General features: G+C 36.2%; 2 protein-coding genes across 2 annotated transcripts in view; one reads left to right on the top strand and one right to left on the bottom strand.

Moving 5' to 3' along the window:
* Nucleotides 1–4,317, top strand: part of LOC141539591 (kinesin-like protein KIF28) — a 60,196-nt gene extending 55,879 nt beyond the window's left edge. Inside the window, exons 18-23 of the mRNA XM_074262582.1 lie at nucleotides 1,437–1,571; nucleotides 2,329–2,495; nucleotides 2,752–2,855; nucleotides 3,069–3,213; nucleotides 3,476–3,654; nucleotides 3,941–4,317. Of these exons, the coding sequence (XP_074118683.1) occupies nucleotides 1,437–1,571; nucleotides 2,329–2,495; nucleotides 2,752–2,855; nucleotides 3,069–3,213; nucleotides 3,476–3,654; nucleotides 3,941–4,114 (904 nt within the window). The 3' untranslated portion in view covers nucleotides 4,115–4,317. The remainder of the gene's footprint in view (nucleotides 1–1,436; nucleotides 1,572–2,328; nucleotides 2,496–2,751; nucleotides 2,856–3,068; nucleotides 3,214–3,475; nucleotides 3,655–3,940) is intronic.
* SCCPDH (saccharopine dehydrogenase (putative)) lies at nucleotides 3,907–21,237 on the bottom strand. The gene is made up of 12 exons (XM_074262583.1): nucleotides 20,927–21,237; nucleotides 18,744–18,856; nucleotides 18,069–18,149; nucleotides 16,597–16,726; nucleotides 13,358–13,407; nucleotides 11,482–11,612; nucleotides 10,631–10,748; nucleotides 9,831–9,950; nucleotides 9,686–9,742; nucleotides 7,728–7,839; nucleotides 6,391–6,472; nucleotides 3,907–5,546 (listed from the first exon to the last, which is right to left on the bottom strand). Exons 1-12 carry the CDS (start codon nucleotides 21,117–21,119, stop codon nucleotides 5,441–5,443), a joined length of 1,293 nt encoding a protein of 430 aa, XP_074118684.1. The 5' UTR covers nucleotides 21,120–21,237; the 3' UTR covers nucleotides 3,907–5,440.
* Between the last annotated feature and the right edge of the window lie 2,070 nt (nucleotides 21,238–23,307).

Below are 23,307 nucleotides of genomic sequence, written 5' to 3'. Positions count from 1 at the left end.
CAGAGATGTAGCAATCTAACAATTAGCACTATTCTAGGGAACTGACAATTGATCTCTTTCATAACCATCAAGCATATCCATGACATATTTTACTTGCCTCGTGTCTCTATGATAATTTGATAAATTATAAATAACCTAAAAAGGATCTTTCCAGTGTGATTGAGGCCTTCCTCTGGACTCTGTAAGTATTCTGGGGACACCAGTTTTATATTCAACTAAATCAAATTGCTTTATCTCAATCTGTCTCTATTTGCAGCCATGCTGTCCTTGATACTTAATAACATCTCTGGCACAAACTAGGTGGTCTAGTTCAGTTGTCTTCAAAGGGGGAGCATTAAATCCTGCAAAGGCCACAATGTGTCCCCAGTAGGAGACAAATTAATTGATAAGTAGTATCCTACCATCTCTCTGAGAGTCTATGATATGTACTTTCCATGATGTCTCACATAGCTGTGCAAACTTTCAATATAGCCCTTTTTACCCTGGAGTTAACTTCTCAGGCAATTATAACAATAATCTGTACAATGGCACTATCAACCACACATGCAAAATTCACAACCTGCTCCTTAATGTGTCCATGTCCTATTCCCTAGATCATCTTGTGGCTTCAGTAGGCACCCCTCCCCTCAGGTTCTGTACTCCTGGGCAGTGGGATAGAATTTGGAACTCAAAACTTAAAAAACTAATAAATGTAATTTGTAAATACATGTAATTTGGGAAGAACAAATAAAGTATTATATAAAAGTAATAAATTATCTTGCTTCCCCTAAACCAACCAGCTTTTGAAGCTCTTCTATTTTTTTTAGAGTACCATTAACCTTCCAATCATCTACATTAACAACCTGAAGGTTATCCTCAACTCCTCACTTTATTACATTTCACTGCTAATCAGTTGTCAAATATTATAGATGCTAGTTACAATTTACAATTAGTGATGTCTTTTTGGTCTTCTTTTACAATGAAGGACAACCAATTATAGATACTACTCTTTCATCCATTATTTTCTCTATTCACAGTTATCACTCTTATTTCATATCAGTTAAGTGCCAGTGGCTCCCTATTGCCTCAAGGATAATTTCATTTTCATCTCAACCTTTTAAAATTTCTATTTGTTTTATAATATACATAATTATCTAGTAGTACATATTACTTATAATAAAGTATACATGTATTTGAACGACTAAAAATGCATTTATTATATGCCCACATTGTGCTAAGTTGGAGAAGGAGTGATCAAAAAAGTTTGGAGCTTGCTGGTGATGAGATTAGGATAACCAACCTTAAGGTTTTCAGTGACTTCCAAGTATTACCACTGTTACCACCAGCTGGTGGTGCAGCCTCTTCCCTTCATAGCCCTTTCCCTATCCATTAATGATGCCTCATGCTAAACAGTCAATATCTTAGTGAACAATGTATTTGCCTCTCCTGTTTTACAGGGCCAATAGTGAAGATGATGTAGTTATTGATCCTTTGGAGCTGCTTGGCAAGAGGATTGATTTCCAGATTCAGATTATACAGTGCCTTGGTGTTAAATGGCTCAAGGAAGATACAAGGAGGGGTATACAAATTGGGTACTGTGCTCCATTGGTTCCTGGTAACTATGTTCTTTGTTAATCTGGTAATCTAAGTATGAGGCCAATCAAATTATTTATATCTTCTCTAGCTTTTTTTTTCAATTGTATAATAACATCTACATGCGCACGCGCACACACACACACACACACACACATATATATATATATATATATATATATATATATATATATATATATATATATATATATATATATATATTTCCATATTATACCTGATGAGATTTAACAGCAAAGACCTCTTTCCACTAAACCAATCTACCACCATTTTAGGTTCATTAAGAATCTCATCTAAATATCACCAAAGAATATTACTATTGTATCAAGTCTAAAACAGAAAATTGGTTGGTTGTGGTATCCAAACAGTGTTTTGTGTGTGTGTGTGTGTGTGTGTATAAAATATGTGAATAACTCCAGAATATAACATTCTGAGTTATTCATTACACATTATAAATTGTCCAGACTTAAAAAGATTTACCTACTGGAAAAAATAACATTCTATATAGGAGACAAACATGAAACACTGCTTTCTTCAAGAGATACATAAGAACAATTTCAAGGCATCCTTGATGAGATTATGGTAGCAACTTCTAGTTGCTTCTGAAATGCTAAACTGAACAATCATAAGGCCACATTTTAGAAGAAACATAGCTGAAAATCTTGAAGTAGCCCTGTCCTTGTTCATGAAAATGACTCCATAGTCTTAATGCTCTCTTTGGGTGTTTTTTTTTTTCAGCTACAAAATCTATGATCTTCCAATCACTTTGTACACAAAGCCTGTCTGGAAAAACGTAAATGCCAAAATTGAAGAGACAGTCCATTTTGTGGCTTTAAATGCATCTCACAAGTTCTTGAATTACTTACAGAAAAATGCCCTGATCGTTGACTTATGGGGTCTTCAAGGTATCCTCCTTTTGGGGATCTTTTTAGTTAACAAGTTTGTGTACATGGTAGTAAAGGGATTAGAAGAGTAGCTTTTTCAGGGGGGTAAAACTCATTCTACAGCCAAGTCTTTGCTCATGTTCACATGACTTCTTAGCTCCTAATCTAGAATATAACTATAACTAGTATAAAGAAAGTCAGTAGTAGTCTGCTCCAATGAACTAAGAAAGTAAACTTTTTTTTTTTTTTTTTTTTTACAATCTACATTCTACCACAGAAGGCTGTGCTGAACTAAATTGCACCCAAGAAGACCTTATCACATGGGAAGGCAACATTTTGGTAGACAATACGAAAACATTAACAGCTCAAGAGACCAATCAGGTAAATGTATTCAAATGACACATTAAATAGAAAGAAAAATCACTGTACCTATGAGTAATGAATTTTTTTTTTCCCATCATAATCAATGTGACTTTTATTTGTTCCTGCCTCCTCAAAAGGACTTTTCACATTATGCTAAAAGTAATAATTTCCAGAAACGATAATCTTTTTATACATTACCTTAAGTTATTACATGCTAAAATTACTTTACAGGCTACATCAAACCAAATGGCAGAACTTTATTTGAAGCTGCTGAAGTTAGAACAGGAAACAGAACTGCTCAGAAATATTAACAGAGCCCTAAGAGAAGAAAATGTGCTTCTCAAGGACACACTAAGGGGATATAGTCCTAGACAAGGTCAGTGATATATTTAAACCTTCATTAAGGTATCAATCAGAGGCTTCAAATTAGACTGTTTTCCATATAACTGCTAAGCCATGGAAAGACAAATCTATTTGCTTCAAAGTAATTTTTTCAGTATTATTGAAATCTTCCACTTAAGAGGATGGCAAAAGTTTGCAAACATTTCCCCCTTTTCCACTATTAATTATCTTATTAGGTAGCCTATTCTTATATAATGGATTATGTTGAAAACCCTCCCTTTTCCTTTCTACTTCAGATCAGAAACTATCCAGTGTGTCTAAGATAGCTACACATCAACATCACAGTGACTCTCCCCAGATGTGCACATCTCGGATCAGCTGTGATGCTGACTTTGCCAAAGCTCTTAAGGTTTTCTACCAAAGTATGAATACAGTGAGAGGACAGTTTCTCAAGCTAAGACATTATAGGCTTCCTGTAAGTATCCAGCTTCTTCCATCTTCTATGGGTAAATGGATTTAGCAGAGTATACTGTAAGGCATCAGTCACTACATTTCCTTAGCCTATCAAAAATGTGGAATAACTATTGTAGATAACAGTAGAAAAGAGGCACAGAACTATGGTCCCTAGGCTGAGCTGTGTGTGACAAAGCCAGGACCTCCTTGGATATGATGCCATTTCCCCCACACTCCCCCCCCCCCCAAAAAAAAAGGACACATTCAAAAAGGCTATTCTTACTCATTTTGGCCCATTTATTTTTCAGGAGGACGATCAAATGTTACGTCCTTTTACACAAAGACAGTCACATCTCTTAAAGGACATTGGTGAGCTACTTGAAGCCAGCCTGTGGAAACTGAAAAATGATGTTGCTCTCATAGTTAAGAAGAAGAGAGAGAGTTTGGTGCACACCAAATATCGAGGCTCCAGCTTCCCATAAAACATTTAAAATTCACTTTGATTAGCTTAATATAAATGCTGGTTTACTAAATATTTTATGTTTTATAAAAGAGGCTAAATGGGTTAGTGAGTGATCAAAAAATTCTCTGTAGTTTGTCCTCTGTATCTACAGATTTCATTTTCAAACTTTAAATGGCTTAAAACCCCCTAATTTTTAATTATATGCTGTTATTTAAACCAATAGTTTTATTTACTTTATTTACTTTGTGTATATAGTAATTTAGAAATTCAAAAAAGCAAAAGTGATTTCCAATGATCACTTTGAAGACATTTTTAAAAGGCTGTACTAATTTATATACACTCAGGTTTTAATTCTGAATGAGACAGCATGATAAGTGTTTGAATTCTAAGAAAGAAGCACAAAACCAAAATGGACTTTGAAAAAGCTGGTCCATCCCTCACATCCTACAACTAAATAAACTGCATGCCAGAGACGAGCTTTACTTGTCAGACATCACAGACCTAAGGACAATTCTCATTTTATAAAGACTCTAAGGATATATGGCTATATAAGGATATATTCAGTGTTAGAAAAAAACACATGCACAACTTTTGTGAGCGACAATATAGGTCAATGGAGAACCCAATTTTGGCCCAAAAAGTGAATGAGGGGGGGAGCTGAAAAGTGCAATGGAGTCAGGAGGACCTAAGTTCAAATCTGGCCTCAGACACTTAACTAGCTGCGTGATCCTGACAAGTCACTTAACCCCAATTGCCTCACAAACAAAAAATAAATGTGAATGGGGAAAAAACTTACTTTGGGCACTGAAAATCAAAGAAAAATCTTTATCATCATATCAGTATAGTCTTTGCAAATACAGCCAGAGGAATGAATCATTAAGGATTATTAGCAGATAAGTTGAGGCTTAAAAAACACATTCACACTCCTGTGGAAATATATACAAAGCAGGTCAGTACACAAGTAGTTTTCTAGACAGCATCCATACTTATTCTTCATTAAATAACCAAAGCTGGTTAGAAGATAGCTACAATCAAGCTCAAATATCAAAGGCACACAAAAACATCAGGGAAACTCTCTGGTAAACTGCCCTATGTCTCAAGAGCTCATTTCCTCCCACTTAACCAGCCACCTCACAATCTAAGGAAAATATATCTGAAGTACTTTTTAGATCCCTCTGACAAGCAGTGATATTGGTTAAGAAAAATAGCTTAGTGCATGTGTACCTAGCACAGACTGTTTTTTATGAAAGGCTTTTTGACATGGTCACTTGGAATCATCTTAAGAATTTCAAGTATCAAATGGAGAAGCTGTTAATTCATGCAGTTTTATGAATATTTCTCTTTTTTAAACTTCAGAGCTGCTAATGACACTAAATTCAATGCCACATTGGTTGAGTCTTTCAATCAGCTTGGTTTTGGAGAAAGCAGCTCCTGGTGTAAAGACACCACCTCTGGAAAACAAGATAAATTAGACTGTTACAACAGAGCACCTAGTCCTGATCTCTTTTAGCATGTTACAGAATTATTTTGCAGATTGTTCCAACAAACATGTAGGTTACATAAATTAAGAAATGACAATTCTTAAACTCTCATGTATGAGAAAACTCTCATGTATGAGAAACAACTTGTTTCTCATAAACAATCATTTCCATACTCAGAATTATTTAATTGAACATCCATTTCACTGAAGGAAATGATCTCTCTGCCCTATCATCAGACTTTTCTCATCTGGACCAATTAAATACCCCAATACCACACTCCCAGGAGACCTAATCTATTCTGGTTTGGGACTCTTGACTGTAGGGTGGGGGCACTCTCAACAATTCTGTTCCACTATCCCCTCCAAAGACATAGTAATTAACTCACTTAAAACTGCTTCTAGAAAGGGCACATTGGTTGACTGTCTTATCCTCCAAAATTAAATGTGTCTTATATGTGTCTTTAGGGCCTGGCCTACCTTCTAGTCTCTTAATACTCTCTTTCTCTCTCCCTTTCCCTCCCTCTCTGGACAAACTTATCTTCTTCAAAGTAGATACTTTCATTATTAATAGAACATAGCTCAGGAGGCACCTATTTCATCTTAAGCATGTATTTAACTTTTCACCTAATCCAGGGATCCATGTCCATTTTTAAAAGCAAGTAGTTTACTTGAAATAACCAATTGATAAATAATTTTAATATCCCTGCATCTCTGGCCAAATGAAAGTGGAAATAATGAGAACCATTGCCAAAAAAGGCCAAAGCCTAGTAGCTATAGATAGGCTAATTCTTCTAAGTACAATAAAACCAACTTACCCCTTAGGAAGCTCAGAGGTATCTTTTAGAAGAGTAACAGCTGCTTGCACCATTGCTATGGGTGTAGCCACATAACCAGCCTCTACAGACAAGATTTAATGGGGAAAAAGCACTACTTACTCAAGGTTACACAATTCAAAGGCAAATTTTTGTCATTTTGCATAAAACAACTTTTAAAACCCAATAATCTAGGCTTGATTTTTTTTTTTTCTTTTGGGAAGCAGAGAAGATAATCAGACTTCTTTATTTCAGTTATGTGAAAACTCCCTCTATTGATACAGGTCTGCAACTGATTAGTCTTAAAAGTCCTTGCGAATATCTGTCAGAGGTAAGACTGAACGCGTCCTTCTTGGCTCCAAGATCAGGCCCACACAAAACAACTAAACTGAATGCTATCTGCTTTTCTATGTTCTGTATCTGTTTCTTACAAAACAGAAAAGTAACTTATAATGGCAATTGATGATCACTCCCACACCTCTCCTATCCCCTCTCTTTTTTCTTCATTTAAAAAAAAAAAGCAAAGTAAAAAGAAAAAGCTTTTGGGAAATGCAATCTGGCTCTTGAAAAAGAAAAAGGATTTTAACAGGTCAAGAGGCAAGTTGCAGTCAGTGATTATCATGAGACTAGAAACCAACCTACTTTAGAAATCATTTGAGAATCTGAAAATGATGTCCAGTTATAGTAATTGTCCAATTATAGTAATTTGATTCAGACTACTGATATATTTTATATGCTCAGCAAGCCTTTTCAGATGAAAATGCTTACTTTAGCCCCAGCTTTCCCCAAATTGGAATTGATAAAGCTAAATAATTTTTAAACCATTGTGATGGATGTTATTTATTGTAAATTCTTTTATTCTCTCAGCATACCTCATTTTAACTTGATTCATGTAATTTATGCAAAAACATTTTTAATATGACAACTTCTCCATTCTTAAACCCAATGTCTCATCATAGAGGTGAGCCTGAATTTTCAAAAGCAATTAAAACATATCATAAACTTAAGCAGGGAGTATAAAAATTGAAAAAACCTCCCATACAAATTCTGCAACTTGAGTAGATAATTCATTATCTGGCAATCAGCCTAGCCAAAATGTAAAGAGGTAGCATCAGAGACCTGGCCTCTATATAAGGAATGAGTTGCTATGGCCAAAAAAATCCAAATCTCTCTGAGGGTGAGGAGGAGTTGGGATTTGGTTTTAAGTAAAGGAAATGCCCAAAGGAATTGAATCATGGATCTTTGAAGCTGAAAGGAATCAACTTTTATTTTAAAATGGTTACAGAATGTATTTTTCAAATTCACAAGAAGAAATGCTCAATGTAATCACATAAACATACCTGGTCCTTTCACTTGGGTGCATATTTTAATATTAGGTTTCCCATCTTTTGTAGTATGGTCCTGGCTATATCCTTGACCAAAGAATGTAAATATAAATGAAGCATCATCCATCTGCAAAAGACAAAACAAAAACATTTAATATATAATTTCCTCTTTGAATATAGAAAAACCTGTTATTCCCTAATCTATAAATCCCCATTTTCAGAATGTGAAAACCAAGATTTAACTTGATAAATCATATTAACCCTTGAGCAAGAAAATAAAATCCAGTTTCTCTGACATCTCTAAAATTATTACCCAAATAAAAAATCTTATTAGTGCATCAAATCTGTGTAGTTTTTATTAAAAATAATAAAAAGTCCATATTATTCTCATGTTATATTTCCTTCAGTTTTACATAACAGCTTTGCATCCCCTGCATCTTCCTTTGTTAAGAAAATGTTACATGCCTCTAAAAGGTATCTGACCAACAACAATTTTTCAAGCACCTAGTGGGGGCTGAGCATGTGTGCAGAGTGATTCAAAGAAAACATAAGCCTAAGTTCTTTCCCCCAGGACTTTACAATCTATTTGGTTAGATAAAACATAAAGATATTAATTCTATCTATATACACATATGCAATGTATATACATATATGCAGACACATTACATGCACAAATATATATATTTACATATTTGTATATGTGTGCACACAGGTACCTAAATTCAATCATGTAACTTACACAAAATCAATGTGCATATGAATGGAAAAGACAGAAGGGTGCTAAGGGAATTCAAAAAGACAGTGGGGTTTTTCTGGTTAAGATGAAAAGAAAAAACTTTATGGGAGATGCAATCTGAAAAGACTCTTGAAGAATAAATAGAATTTCAACAGATCAAAAGGCAAAAAAAAAAAAAAAGTCCAGAATGACATAAGCCAATCAAGCAATCTATTCACCTTGAAGGATTTGCCATCACATGAGACAATAAATGGAAAGGAGGGTGTGGGCAAATGGGAAGATTTTTACATGCATGATTGATAACTGCAACATTTTAGACTGTAATAAGTAGCCACTAGAGGTTTTGATTAATAATCAAAAGGAAGGCTGAAGAATATTAAATTGATAGTGATATATATACAAAGATCATCTTTTAGGGCAGGGCTTCTTAACCTGGTATTGCTCTGAATCTGTGGGGTTTGGGGATATTTTGATAACTATTTAAAAATAAATGGTTCCTTTTGTAATTCTGGCTATTTTATTTTATACACATAAAAATTGTTTCCCTGACTGCCATGACACAAAAAAGGTTAAAGACATGAAGTTGGAACATTATTAAAGGTGGTATGAACTGAAAAGGCCTAGTTTAGAGTAAGGATACCAAACAGGCCATGGCATAGTGGTTAATTGGGCACCAAAGAACAAAAGGAAGAGAAGAATCAAAGACGATTTTTTTTATTTAAGCTTATTTTTCAGTTAATTTTCAATTGTGTCCAATTCTTCATGATCTCATTTAGGATTTTCTTAACAAAATTACTGAAGTAGTTTGCTATTTCCTTGGCTCCAGCCCATTTTATAGATGAGTAAACAAAGGCAAGCAGGGATAAGTGATTTGAAGTCACAGAGCTCACAAATGTCTGAAGCCAGATTTGAATTCAGAAGGATGCATCTTCTGGAGGACAAGCACTCTTATCTATTGTACCACTTAGCTACCCCACCCAATCCAGGGTCAAATGTCAAAGACGTAGGATTACAGTACAATTAAAATAAAAACATTTATTTGTACTACCACTATGCAAAACCAAAGATGAAAATGTTTTTAAGACAACCAAAAAGGTTCAATACGTATTTAAGCTGAGGATTTAATTTTTCATTTTTCTGCTGTTATTTAAAGGGAGAGAAGGACTATGGGAGGGACAGTTTACAAATGTGTAACTTATTTGCATAAGAATCCTTAATAGAGACAGAAAAGGATTACCTGTTTAGGTGTGGGTCCTTCTTTTGAGAAATACCCAAAGGAGAACAACCATGGAAACTAAAGGAAAAAAATATAACTGCAGTGAATTTAAGAGAATAGTGAACAAATGGTTCTTTTAAAACAAACATCTGACAGCCATACTTACTTTTACTAGAAGTTGTCTTCCAATGCTAAACTTCACAAAGAGTAAAAAGAAAAGTCCTGCAAACATCAGCTTAATAACATTAGTGAGGCCTCCAACAGTCACATAAGCAGCATACTGTACCTAAATAAAGAGCATCAAACTGCTGAGGTGATATTCTGCATCTTGATTGTACCAATTAACACAAATATTATGTACTTATACCTTAATTCTTACATATGAACTGGGGAGACAGGGGAGAGAATTCAGTAAAAACAACTTTAAGTATTATTTAAGTTTCTAGGATAGCTCAGGAAAACTCATTTGAACCCCTGATATCATAGAACTTTATCTAGTACCACCTTGAATAATAATGTTTCTATGTGAATTTGTTCCTAATTTCAATTTGGAGCACCAGAAAAACATAGTCCAGAAACAACCCTGGCTTGGGACAATAAGTCTCAAGCAGCAGAAGGGTATAGCAAAAGAGTAAAAAGGGTAGGAGCTATCTATGTGTATCACATATGGAGTAAGGGATATTCTTATGGCCACAGTAATGAACAAGCAGCCAAATACTACTGTTGTGATATCATAAACTCAAAAGTCAAGTAATTGAGATTTAACAAAAGTAATAAAATCAAAATATGTTCCTTGGGACTTAAAAGATTCTGGTTCACATCCAGATAATTAAAATAAACACACTGTTTTTGTTTTGTTGCTTTCAAAACACAAAATTTCTATTTAGAAAAAATTAATAAAGGAAAATTTTTATACTATAAGATCTCATTCATTGACAAACTTCAGTCATATAAACATAAACATACTGGTGTTTCCTGAAAGTTTTCGTATAAGAACCGCTGTGTCCGTTTCACAACAGAGGCATCCGCTCCCAAGAATGGAATAGAATATTCACATAGTTCACTACAGTAAGAAATAGGCCATCTGAAAGAGAAATTCAAAATAAGGGCTTCCTAACCCCAGCCCAGCAATTAAAAAAAAAAAAAAAAAAAATCAGGGAAAAACGTGGTGAATCCTTAACAACAATGATGAAATGAAGTTTGAGATATAATCTAAACTATACTTAATTCTCTTCCCCTTATTTCCTGTCTCCATGAGAAGTTCTTGAGCAAATGCTCTGAACACAGTGGGCATTAAAAATCTTTTGCCATAATTTCTTTTTGCAACAGTCTTCAAAGGTGTACAAATTCTAAATTAAAGAACACATATTTTCAATAAGTAAACCCCAAAAGTACTAGATAGTTTGTATCAAACAGGTCCCATGGCTTCAGGATTACATTATTTTCCCCAACAAAAAAAGCCATTAATGAGACATACTGGAGCAGACAAAAGTCGGTTATCTTAAATTCTAACAAAAATTTTAATTCACATTTAAACTGGACATAGATTTTTTAAAAATTACAAAATTACTTTCACTTCCAGGTTCTAACTATATTTTTATACAGAGAAGATTTCTTTTCAGGACAATTCTAATTATAGCTTCAAGTTTCTCTTTTTATCTTTTAATTGCTATATGGATCACAGATTACACACATTGTATAGTTTCTCCAATTAGTATACTGCAATCCATTCTTTCATAAATTATAAGCAATAATATTCAAAGGAGCAATAATTATGTTTAGGATAAGAAATATCAACAGATCTTGGGATTACATACTTTCTTTTCAATTTTGCACCAACAACTGGAACAGGTTTCATATTTGATTGTTTTCGTAGGTTTCTTAAACGCTTCTGGTCACCAAAACCATGAATAGCTGACTTCCAAGTGCCATCATGAATACACATTCCCTGATGAAATATATCAAGTGATAAAATATTTCAGAAGTGGCAAATCCTACACACACACACTCCTTACCTTTATCATATGCATTATTACAGTACATATTTAACTGTTGATATTAAGTTGTTTGAAATGCTCATCAATTATTTACTAGAATAGCAAAGAGAGAGACTTTGGTAACTGGTTGTCTTCCACCAGAATTCACTACCTTCAATACATTTACTGTTATATTCCCACTCTGACATAGAACAATCACTGACAGCCACTATTCATTGTCTTTCAAGCAATCCTGTACCACTCTATCCCTTTATCATCAAATCATATTTCTTTCTGTAATGTGGAATCTAATGCCTAATAGACCTCTCAGACCACATTTTCCACTTCTGATTTTTAAAATACTACTCCTCAAAGAACATTCTATTTTCCTGCTTAAACTCCAAGTTAAAAAGCATTATTTGATAGTCATATTCATCCTTTAAGGCAGTGGTGATTAAAGTGTAATCCACAGAATCTTACTGATTTCTGAAGCCCTTTCAAGAATGTCTACAAATTCAAAATCAGTTTATTTCTAATATGGTAAATATTTCTATATATAATCCACATAAACAAAAACTCTTTGAACAGATCCTCAATATTTTCTAATTAATTAAAGATACTGAACAAAAGTTTGAGAGCCATTGCTCTAAAGTACAGTTTAATAACTAAATCAAGAAACAGATAAATCTGATAACAAAGTTAATATGACATATGAAATAGAAAACCAACATTAAATTGCTATTGTCCTGAATCATGATTAGGTATAAATAATAGTGGAGGTCAAAAGGCCCAAAGATAAACTTTACTTCATAATTTTACCTAGGGCCAGCCTAGTCAACAACTAGATACCAAGGAGCTACGTGGGAGTCAGAGATAACTTTTGCTAAAATTTCATTCAGGGCCAACTCTTTCATTAATAGGCTGGAAAATTGAAACCCTAAGCCTGTGTAAAACAGTTTGACTCCCAGAAAAATTAAAAATAAACATAAAAAGGATTTCAGGGCATAAGGCTAGTCTGCAAAGAGAAGACCCACAGAAACTAAGATTACAAAAGCATATTTAAGATTAATCGGGAGGTCAATAGAACCACTAAGTTCACAGTAAAAATCAAGCCCCTGTTGTCTGCAGTTCCAGAAGGTCTGATGAAGCCACCATACTTGCTCAATCCTCTCCCTCTGAAGACCCCTGCATTTATTATCCAGAAGAATCCAGTCAGTTAAGCTTCCTCAAATTCTGTGGCCCAGAATCCTTGGGCTATGTGTTCATACACTCAAATTTTGAGAAGGAACGTGGATGGGAGAGCTTGGAGTGGTGCTTTACTTAAGAGGAGTAAAATGTTCTCTTTGTGAGTGCAATTTTTCCCTCCACCTACCAATAAGCCCAAGATTGGGCTGTCAGAGCCTATAGATCTGGAGGCAGAAGAGCATTAGTTGCTTATTTTAACAGGCACAGAAGCAGAAAAGAAAAAGTCAGACTTAAATAAAGGCAGATTAGGTGGTAGTATTTTGAGAAAGCCAAAAGTATCTACCTTATGTATCTGAAATTCTACCAATAAAGAGATTGATGTGTTTTGGAAAGAACTGAAGCTGGGGAAAGGAAGGACAAGGCAACAGAAGGGAGAAGAGTGAAAGTTCCTTTTGGAAAACTGGGCATAAAGAAAGCATGAGCAAATCTTTCCTGGCTATTTTTAATACTTTAAAAAGCTCACAACACCAACCTCAGGTCCTGAATTTATTGTCAGGAAACTTTCAACAGCAGTCAGAGTACCTTAAAAGTGGGGAAAACAGCAAAGCATTGTAAAAATAAAATACAATTATCCATGAGAAATTCAATTCCTCCATTTCTCTTTACCCTTGACCCAATTTTGATATCAATAGTCTGATACTGTGGCCGAGGGCCAGAAATCCTGGACTCTAGTCTCAGCTATATAGCCAATTAAATACATGATAAGAGAAAACATTTTTGCCTATGCTGATGCTATCATTTTATTATCTCTAGCAAGGAATGGGCTTGTCAGAAAGCAGTTCAGCAAAAATCATATAAAGATAAAAACAAAACCATTTGCTTTCTCAAGCATTTAAGTTATAATATTAAAAACTCTATCATTTAACCTTAGAGGGAAGGGAACTGCGTAGGAGCAAACACTGTAGCTAACTTGTCTTGGATGCTACATTAGTATGCAATTCTAGAGATTATATTCTGAAGTCCTTTTTGATGGCTGAATTTGTAAGCCTGCTTTCACAGTTTTTTTCAGGACAAAAAAATGTTCTCTTCTATGCTCTTTAATCAGGAACTCTCCAGTCTCTCAACTATGTGTTATCTAAATACTTCAGACTACTGACTCTCTTTTTTGGAGGAAAGAATCAGTCTTACCTGCAGACCCCACCATGGGCCTACGTCTATAACCTTATCCTCTTGGGCATCCATCTCAGCATGACCTTTAAGTCGATTTCTTTTTCCATCACAACTAGGTAACAATTCCATCTGATACCCAGATCACTTTTTAAACAGCAAAGGCTATAAGAGCACCTTAGTCATTCAAAGATTTCAACCCTATATTGACTACAAATTTAATAGTTGGCAAAAAATCATTTGAGATACTTATCCATTTGCCTCTCAAATAATCATGTACTATCCAGGAATCATCCACACTCTAAATTTTTTATTAGAATTAAGTTAGATAGGAAAGCAACATTATGTAGATAATGCTATTTCAGTTCACTGATAAAATTTCATTTTCATCTTAAGTGCTAAGAATTTTAGAGATACATTCAATGCTCAATTGTATTCCTCTCACCTTCTCTGATAATCTCATTCAGTTTTAATTGCCCAATTTTATATTATTTAAATTTGTAAACCTTAGCAAATCTTTTTTTGCATGTAGGTGGGGTAGAACACTATGTGTTTAACTAATGTTTAAAGTAACTAGAAATCTTGGAAAACTTTTAAAGCTCATTACCATTTGTAAAATAGTAATGATGAAACCTGACCTATCTACAGAATTGTTGTAAGAACCGTGATTACAGATAAAAAAGTGATTTGAAAAATTAAATACATCACAGAAAAATATTACTACTGTTAAACCAAGACAGCAGGTCAATAGTCTAAACACAGAGAAGAATAAACACAAATCTAAAGGTTTGAAAATTTGAAAGCAGCCTGCCTCTTCTTGGCTAAATGCCATGAAGGTCAACATAGGAGTTGGAAATGCTTTTTTCATTGAACACAGAAGTTTAAATTCAGTTATAAAAATTATAAGATTATGAGTTATTAAAGATTAAATTAAAAATGACAAGCCACATTTTAGTAATAAGCAAAATTCTTAATAACCCTTGTAAAATAACTGGACTCCACTATTTCACCTTTCCAGTTATAGTGTCACTGAGAAAGTGAATAGCAATGAAGAATTTAGACCTGCGTCTAAATCCTACTTTTACCCAAATGACCATGACAAATCATTGAGCCTCCCAAAGCCTGTTTTCTCATCTGTAAAAAAAAAACACTTGACATTTGCAAAGACTTTTTCATACCTTTTCATTTGAGACTCACAACAACACTAACAAACACTACTGGTATTATTATCCCCAAATTACAGATTAAAAAAAACTGAAGCTGAACAAGATTAAGCAAATTCCCCATGGTTCCACTGCTTGTAAGAACCAGAAATGGGATTGAATATGAGCCTTCCTAATTCCAAGTTCAATATTTATGTGCAACATTTTATATCAATCACCTCTATAAAACAGAGATATCTGTAATATGATTTACAAACTTTAAATGGCGATACAAATGTCAATTGTTATCTACCTATTAATCTTTAGGATCAAGTTAAGGTCTATAGAGCTGAAAGTGCTGGAAGGCCTCCTAATTAACTGACTATTAATTAACTTGTCCATGCTGTAGCTTACAATCTGCAAATACAATCAACTCAAGAATTCATTTCCAAATACTACTTAAGATTACTTAACACATCTGTATGTAAAAAGTATCCTCATGAAATTTTAAAGCTATACTAATTTTTTGGCCCCCAAATTATTAAACTTTAAGTATTACCCAGTCTGGATTCTTCATTTTACAGATGGGGAAATCCCAGGCCACAAAAATTTATAAGACATGACCAAGATCCCATAGTTGACAATACATTCTCCACAAACTCTGATTCACTGTTCAGTAGTTTGTCCATTGTTCTTCGGGTAGTTTCTATCACACCAGCATTATGTTTAATGTTGCCCAATCAACATGTACAAAAAAACTAAATAATAAAAGCTGGCCTCTATTTTAAAAAAAGAAAAAAAGTTTTTCACTGGCTTCATTTTTTAGAAAAGAAACCTGAAAATTTGGAAAGAAATACCTATCAAAATGTTGAGTTCAATAAAATTCTTGTGGAAGATAAAAGTGACTTTGGATGTTTTTTGTCTAGACCTATAATTTCAATGGCACAGGGAATTCTCAGTAGAAACATCCTCCATTGATAAAAGATCAGCAATTCATTTGTAATTTAAAACAACTATCTGAAGTATAATTGTGACTAACTGTGAACTTGGTTAAACAAATACTTTGTGTCAAAAACAAATTGAAGCCATATTTTCTGGAATTCAAGGCTAGTCCGCAATCCACTATACCACAGTGTCTCCTGAATATAATTTAGGAAAGTTTAGAGGTAAAATGCTTTTTTTCCTCAATTTTTCCTCCAATATTCAATTCTCTATACTCCCCCCAGTTTAAAAAAAATTCTCCAAAGCTTCAAAATTTAGGAAATATTACACTTTTAGTCATAATTAAATTATTTAATGGTTTCTACCCATTATTAAAAACAATTTTCAAGTTTTACAAAACAAAATCTGATGATTCATCATCACACCTGTACTTAAACAAAATTTATCTTTACATTATTCACCAAATTCATCACACATATCAAATATTATGCTACTTAAATTATTTATTATTATTAATTACCTTTTAATTTATTTCTGGTATATAATACTCCCAAATCAGCTGGAATGGAATCAAAACCACTGCTTCCAATGATATATACCCCCTTTTCTGCAGCTTTTTCATGATATTTCCAATACATTTCTTCCAGAAACTGAAAAATGCATGAAATATTATAATATTCAACATAAAGTGTTAACTGTAGAATTGTTAGATGGGGTAAACTGTTTTTTAAAAATGAAACTTTTAAAACCAAAGCTTCAGTAGTAGAAATTTACTTATAGTTAACAATTTCAAGATTAATTTTCCTTTATTTACCAGTTATCTGCATTGGCCCTAGGCATTTTCAGTTTTAGTAACTTTTTTTTACAGCCTCATTATACACATAATATTTGTCTGTCACTTTGTTTTGAAAGTATATAGATGAGTGCTTTTTTCACAGATTTCCATGAAGCTATTCAGTTTTGTATGACATAGCCTGAAACTTTTTGCTGTAGCAAAGAACTATAAAAAAGAGGGTGCCTAGCAAATTGGAGAATCACTAAAAGAAAAATTATGTATATAATGTAATGTAATTAATGTAATAAGAATGTAAGAACTCTGATTAAAGCAATGGCTGAGCACGAATAAAGCATGCCCCTAATATGTAAAATGAGACATATACTTTTAGATATGGCAAATGTATGGATTTGTCTTGCCAGACTATCTTATTTCCTTATTTTTTTTCATGGAAGGGGAAGATTTAGGTGGGAGAGGGAAATAGTTTTATAACAGGTTGCCCATAAAAAATAAGAAACAAAAAAGGATCTTTAATAAACCCAACAGTCAAGGCTGATCTGGTCATGTTTCTTTCTAATCTGTTCATTTGACTGTCAATCATGTTAAAATCTAACTATCATGCCTCTTGTATAAAAATCATGGTGAAGTTATGTCACGGTTTAGAAGGGGACTATACAAGTTAATGACTGGACTGGTGAAATTTCATTTCTTTGTGCTATTTGAAAAAAATGAATTAAAGTCCACTTCCTTCACATCTTCACTTGATTTCTCATCCCTATGAACTCTCCAGACTTTCCCACCATGTCTAAGCAGCATTTTCAATCTTGAAGATCTATCTCCACAGCAGCAGTTGCTGCAACCTCCTGGTAAATTCCTGTAGATTATTCCAAAGGAAGCAAGTACCCAAGCCAACTAGGCTCACTCCTTCCCCGGCTCTGATCAGGACTCTTTGGATTTTTCTAATCTCTCCTTTACCCCTCATTTTTCATCTCCCTTTCATGTGTTGCTTTCCTCCTGGAATGTGAACTCCGTAAGAGCAGGGAATTCTTTCTTTTTTTTTTTTGTATTTGTATTTTCAGTGCTTAGCATAGTGCTTGATACTTAGGAAGTGTTTAATAAATGCTTTTTGACTGAATTCCCTTCCAATTTATAAACAATATTGAACATTTACAAATTATGCTAATTGCACCTAATTTTAAAATTTTCATGTTACATACCTGTGGTTCCCCAGAGATGTCAATACAACTAGCCCCATTGTCAATACATGCTTTGACCACAGGTTCACCATAAAATCGATACTAAGGAAATAAAAAAGACATAGGTTATTTTTTTTTGGCAGTTAAAATGAAGTAAATGCTTTCAATCTTTCCTAATGATGGGAACTGTCAGAAGAAGAGAACCAGTCTTCCATTTAATAAGATAATACTATAATTATGCTCCAATGCTGTGTTTTAGTAAAACACTAATGAGAGCAGTGATGTTATATTTTCACTGAGTTATCCACATTTTCACTTGATCCACTTTATGACTACTAACTTTGCTTTTGTGAGAACATGGATGGCCAGGCTCAAAGTTAGTCTGTAGTCCTAAAAAAAAAAAAAAAATTCTCTTTAAAGCTGCTGCATAATGTAAGAATTAAGCTAACAATCTTACTATCAAATGGAGTTTAATAGTAAGAAACAATACTATATAGAGTTGTGAAAAGAATCCCTGAGATCATATAATTTCCCTTCTCTTCAGGCCTGCAAATGTGTGATACAGGGTTAAGGACCTCCATGCTAACTGTAAGGCCTTCCTTCTTCCTACCTTATGTTCCTTACAATACAAAGTAGCAATTTTGCTGGAAAAGAATGTGCTGTCTGTTTCGATAAATAGAAGGGGCGATTACTTACTGGTCCTACACAATTGAGAACAACAGATGCTTGTTTAGCCATTTCGTCAAGAGAGGCTGGATTAATGATATCACAGATTATTATACCAACTTCATCTGGGAGTGTTGGTCTTTCTAGAAATGGAAAGAAAATTATAAAATAGAATTGATACTACATTAGATCTTCTGGATCTTTTAAAACCATTAACTAAAGTAACAACCCAAATCAACAAACATCTATTAGGTATCTACTCTTTTCATAACACTATGCTAGGAAGTTGGAAAAAAAGGCAAAAGCAAATAAGACTATCTCAAAGATCTTATCTATTAGATGGATGCTACAGGTAAACAGTTTAAAAAACTTCACACTCATTCACAAGAACACCACCAACAACTATGTTTGCTCTAGGAGATGGCACCGAGCATAACCAGGGAAGATTTTAAGAGATGTGGCAATAAAGAAAGTGTTCCCAGGGGTGAAGCTAAAGAGAGAGAATGGAAGGCTAAACTCTGGAAAGAGCTTAGGAGGTTATTTTGACTAAAGGGATTCAGGAGTTACTCTCTCTCCATCTTTTAAAACATATAAAGCTTTTGTTATTTTTTTATTTCGTTCACCCAGTAATAAGGAAGACCTAAGATCTCTTGATCGCCACATTTTAGGTCTCTTAAATATTTAGAGGAAACAATGATTGTATTGGCAAATGTTTAAAGAGATAAAAAAGTAAGTACATAATACTATTAATTTAAAAAAACCCACTAATGTACTCAAGTGTGATCTATAATCCCACATAATATGAGAATAATAGGAAAACTTTCCAAGAGAACTTGGGTGGCTAAGCAGAGTAAGAGGGAAGGGGGTTAATTAAGGGTGCTGGCCTGGGCCAAAACTGATTTTTCATTAATATATAGAACTCTCAAAGAGCAATTCCCTCTACCGATTATTCTTAGAAAGTTGCTTAGGGGAACAAGAGATTTTACACAAGAAAAAATAAATCTAATTTTCAATCTACTCTCCCATCAACCGTTTTTTAAACTGAGTACAATTCAAGAAGAAAATTAACTTCAAAAATTAACATAAAAATGGAGAGGACAATGAAAAGTGGTAAATTTAATGCAAAGAAGCTTGTCCCATAACTGTCACAAAAGTTTCAGCTGAGGGATACCCTGGGGGACCATAACCTAGGGACCTCATAGGATGAAAACCAAAGGTCATTAGGTCGAAGGTTACACACTTCGAATCCTGCTCTTCTGAAAGATTGCGTCATTTCACCAGGTTTCAACCTCGGAGTAATATTTTTCCCTATTTCTTCATAATTACGTCGCTAGGGGGCGCGGTGAGCAGAACACGGGTCTGGTTCCGATAGGTGCTCGAGCCTGAAAAATCCCTCCGCCCCATCTGCCTCAGTTTCCTCCTCTTTAGATCAGGTGGAGAAGGAAATAGCAAACCCCGCAGCATCTGAGTCAGGACAACGGGGCAGGGTCGGACTCAGCTGAACAAGTGTAAAAAAAAAGCGTGTGGAAGCTTTACCGTAAAAGGGGAAAGATAGAAACCGGCACGCGCAGTTATGTAGGACAGGGGTCAAATAAGCCGGAGGTACCACAAAATAAAAAAAAATTTAAAAAAAGAGAAATCACATAAGATGTAAGTCATGATATAAAACAAAGAAAGCCCAGTGACTGCTCCCGAATAAAAAGGACTAAATGCGACAATAAATCCGCAGGCAGAAAGGGTATGGGGGGGGGGGGGGCACAAGGGGCTGTGTCGTCCACTTTACATTCGCTGCCTTTAGCAAACCTCACAGCGCATCGTTCAGGACTTTGTGACCGATCTCATCTCTTTCCCTGGAAGTCTCCCGAGGCTTGGAGCTCGGCCCTTCTCATTCAGGCTCAGCCAGAATCCCTTCTAACGTTCCCTCAAAGGATCCTGTTCCCCGGGGGGCAAAGGTTAAGTCTGGGCGCTTCGCCTCTTACTCCCCCACCCCCCTTCCTATCCCCACCCCCACCCCGAGTACTGGGGCCCGGCGTGAGAATTGGGGCCGGGGAGACAAGGAGGGCGCCACCATCTGCACGGAGTATGCGCGTGCATATTGAAGCTGGGGGGGGGGTGAATGGCAGAGGAAAAAAGACGGGGGCCGAAGAGGGTCTCAGTTCCTCAAGAGTCCGTCTCTGTCTTTCTACCCAACCAGGGCCCCGCCCCCGTTTTACCCAATTTCTCAGCAGCTTTCTCCAACACCTGCCGCAGCTTCTCCCGACTCCGGCCGGCCACAGCCCAGGGCAGCGCGGAGCCCTGTAGCTCCGGGTTCATCTGCTGCCTGGCCACCTCTTGAACCACAAATTGGCCGGTAAAGCCGGAGGCTCCGAAGACCACAAAGTGATAGGGCCTCTTTTCGGTCGCCATGACTAGCAAGCAGTAGAACGAGGAGCTCGAAGGCTGAGGCAGAACGGACGGCGTCTACGCCAAAGATAGAGCGGCCGGGAGCCGGCGCGCGCTCCCCGCCCCCAGGCGTGCCACGCCCACGGCGGCGTGACATCAGCAGCGTCCCGTTGGCTGCCTCCTTTTCTCGGCCCCTGCTGTCGTGGCCGGACCTCGACTCGCCGTGCTGCCCTTCGGCCCATTTCCCGGGACGGGTGGGCGAGGCGGGGCCCTCAGTTAGACTTGGTGCTTTAATTATTTGCCAGAGGAGAAAAAAATAAAAGGAGTTGGGGGAGAGGGGAGCGAAGGCTCCTTGGTCCAGGCTTGGCAGGCCTCGAGGAAGGCCTGCGGGCTGACCCTCGAGGGGCTGAACTGGTTCCTCCCAGAGCCCCGGGAGCCCCTCGAGGGTCCCGCGGCTTTCTCACCTGTGGCCCGGTGGGGTCTGAGTGTGATCCCGCGAGGCTCCATTACATCCCCACGTTTATTGCATTAATCATTGGTTTTTACCTGTTAGGCGGTCTAAGTTGCCCCCCACCCCCGTTTCCCAGGGAATAACTAGCCAGAATGTAGCCCTGAGGGCCGGGGCGCTTTCGTTTGGGGCACAGGATCGCAGCACTGCCTGCCGAGATGGAGCGGAAGGAGCCGCGGTTTGTGGCCAAGCCCGGACAGGCCTGCGAGGAGCGGGGAGCTCTGGGGCCTGCGAGATTAGGCTGCGCCTTGGGGGCCATAAGCACCTCCTGTCCCCGAGTCCACGAGTCCACGTGTAGAACTTTATCATCGAGATTACACTCTGTGCTCACTCCTTGCTAGAGCTGTGGGGAGCATAGGGCCAATGTCAGCAACTTTTTAAAAACATGGACCTTCCTTGCAATGAAGTCGCAGAATAATGTTTCTTTTTTTAAAAAGTTCTTTTTATTATACAAACTTTATATTTATTATATGTATATTATACACACATTTTAGGAGATAATCAGGGTTAAGTGATTTGCCCAGGGTCACAACTAATAAACATATGAGTTTGGATATGAACTCAGCTCCTCCTGACTCCAGGGCTGGTGCTCTATGCACTGCGCCACCCGGCTGCCCTAGACGTCGCCTTTCAAGAGATTATCAAAACTGCCCTGATCCCTTAGAACCAAAGGGTAAAATAAAAATGAAAAGAATTCACCAATCGCCTTTTGAAGGAGATCCCAAAATGAAAACTCTCGGGAAGGTCATAACCAAATTGCAGCATGTCTAGGTCGGGAAAAAGACTACCATACAAGCTACTGCAAAGACACAATTCAAATATGGACCAAAAGGATAACAACATTTAGCAGCTTCTACACAAAAGGATCAGAGGGCTTGGAATATGGTATTCTGGATAGCAAAGGAGCAAGGATTACAACCAAGAATAACCTATCCAGCAAATCTGAGTTTAATCCTTTAGGGGGAAAATGGATATTTAATGAAATGGATGAATTTTACTCATTCCTGATGAAAAGACTAGAGGTGAACTGAAAATTTAACTTCCCAATGCAAGACTCAACAAAAATGAAATCATAGGAGCAGCTAGGTGGCGCTGTGGATGGAGCACCAGCCCTGAATATAGGAGGACCCGAGTTCAAATCTGATCTTGGACACTTAACACTTCCTGGCTGTGTGACCCTGAGCAAGTCACTTAACCCCAGCCTCAGGGGGAAAAGAAAAAAAAAATGAAATCATAAGGGATTCAATAAGGTTTTTTTTCATTGTATATAGCAAGATGATACAACTCCTAAGAACTATATTTAGGGTAGTTAGAAGGGATGTATACAGATAGGGGTATGGGCATGAGTTAATTATGATGGAATGATTTTTTTAAAATCCCATTTTCAAAAGATTCCCTGTGAATCCATACTCCCAAAATCTCTATCTTTCGCGGTGTGTCTCCTATTAATTAGTTTAAAATTTTAAAAATTGCTAATATCTCATAGAAAGATAATCTCCATGCAAATCTGGAGCTAAGTAAGAAGAGCAAGTATAAACATCGATATTTTTAAAAATAGATACACTGGGAGAAGGGGGAAGGGACATATAGAATAAAGGTAATTTTCTCCTATATAAGAGGCATGAAAGGAATATCTTTTACAATGGAGAGAAAGATGGGCAGTGGTGGTGGGCAACTCATTCTTATGAAATTAGCTCAAAGAAT

This window comes from Sminthopsis crassicaudata, chromosome 4 (genome assembly GCF_048593235.1).
Source record: "Sminthopsis crassicaudata isolate SCR6 chromosome 4, ASM4859323v1, whole genome shotgun sequence".
Classification (NCBI taxonomy): Eukaryota; Metazoa; Chordata; class Mammalia; order Dasyuromorphia; family Dasyuridae; genus Sminthopsis; species Sminthopsis crassicaudata.
This window is presented reverse-complemented; position numbering and strand designations above follow the sequence as displayed.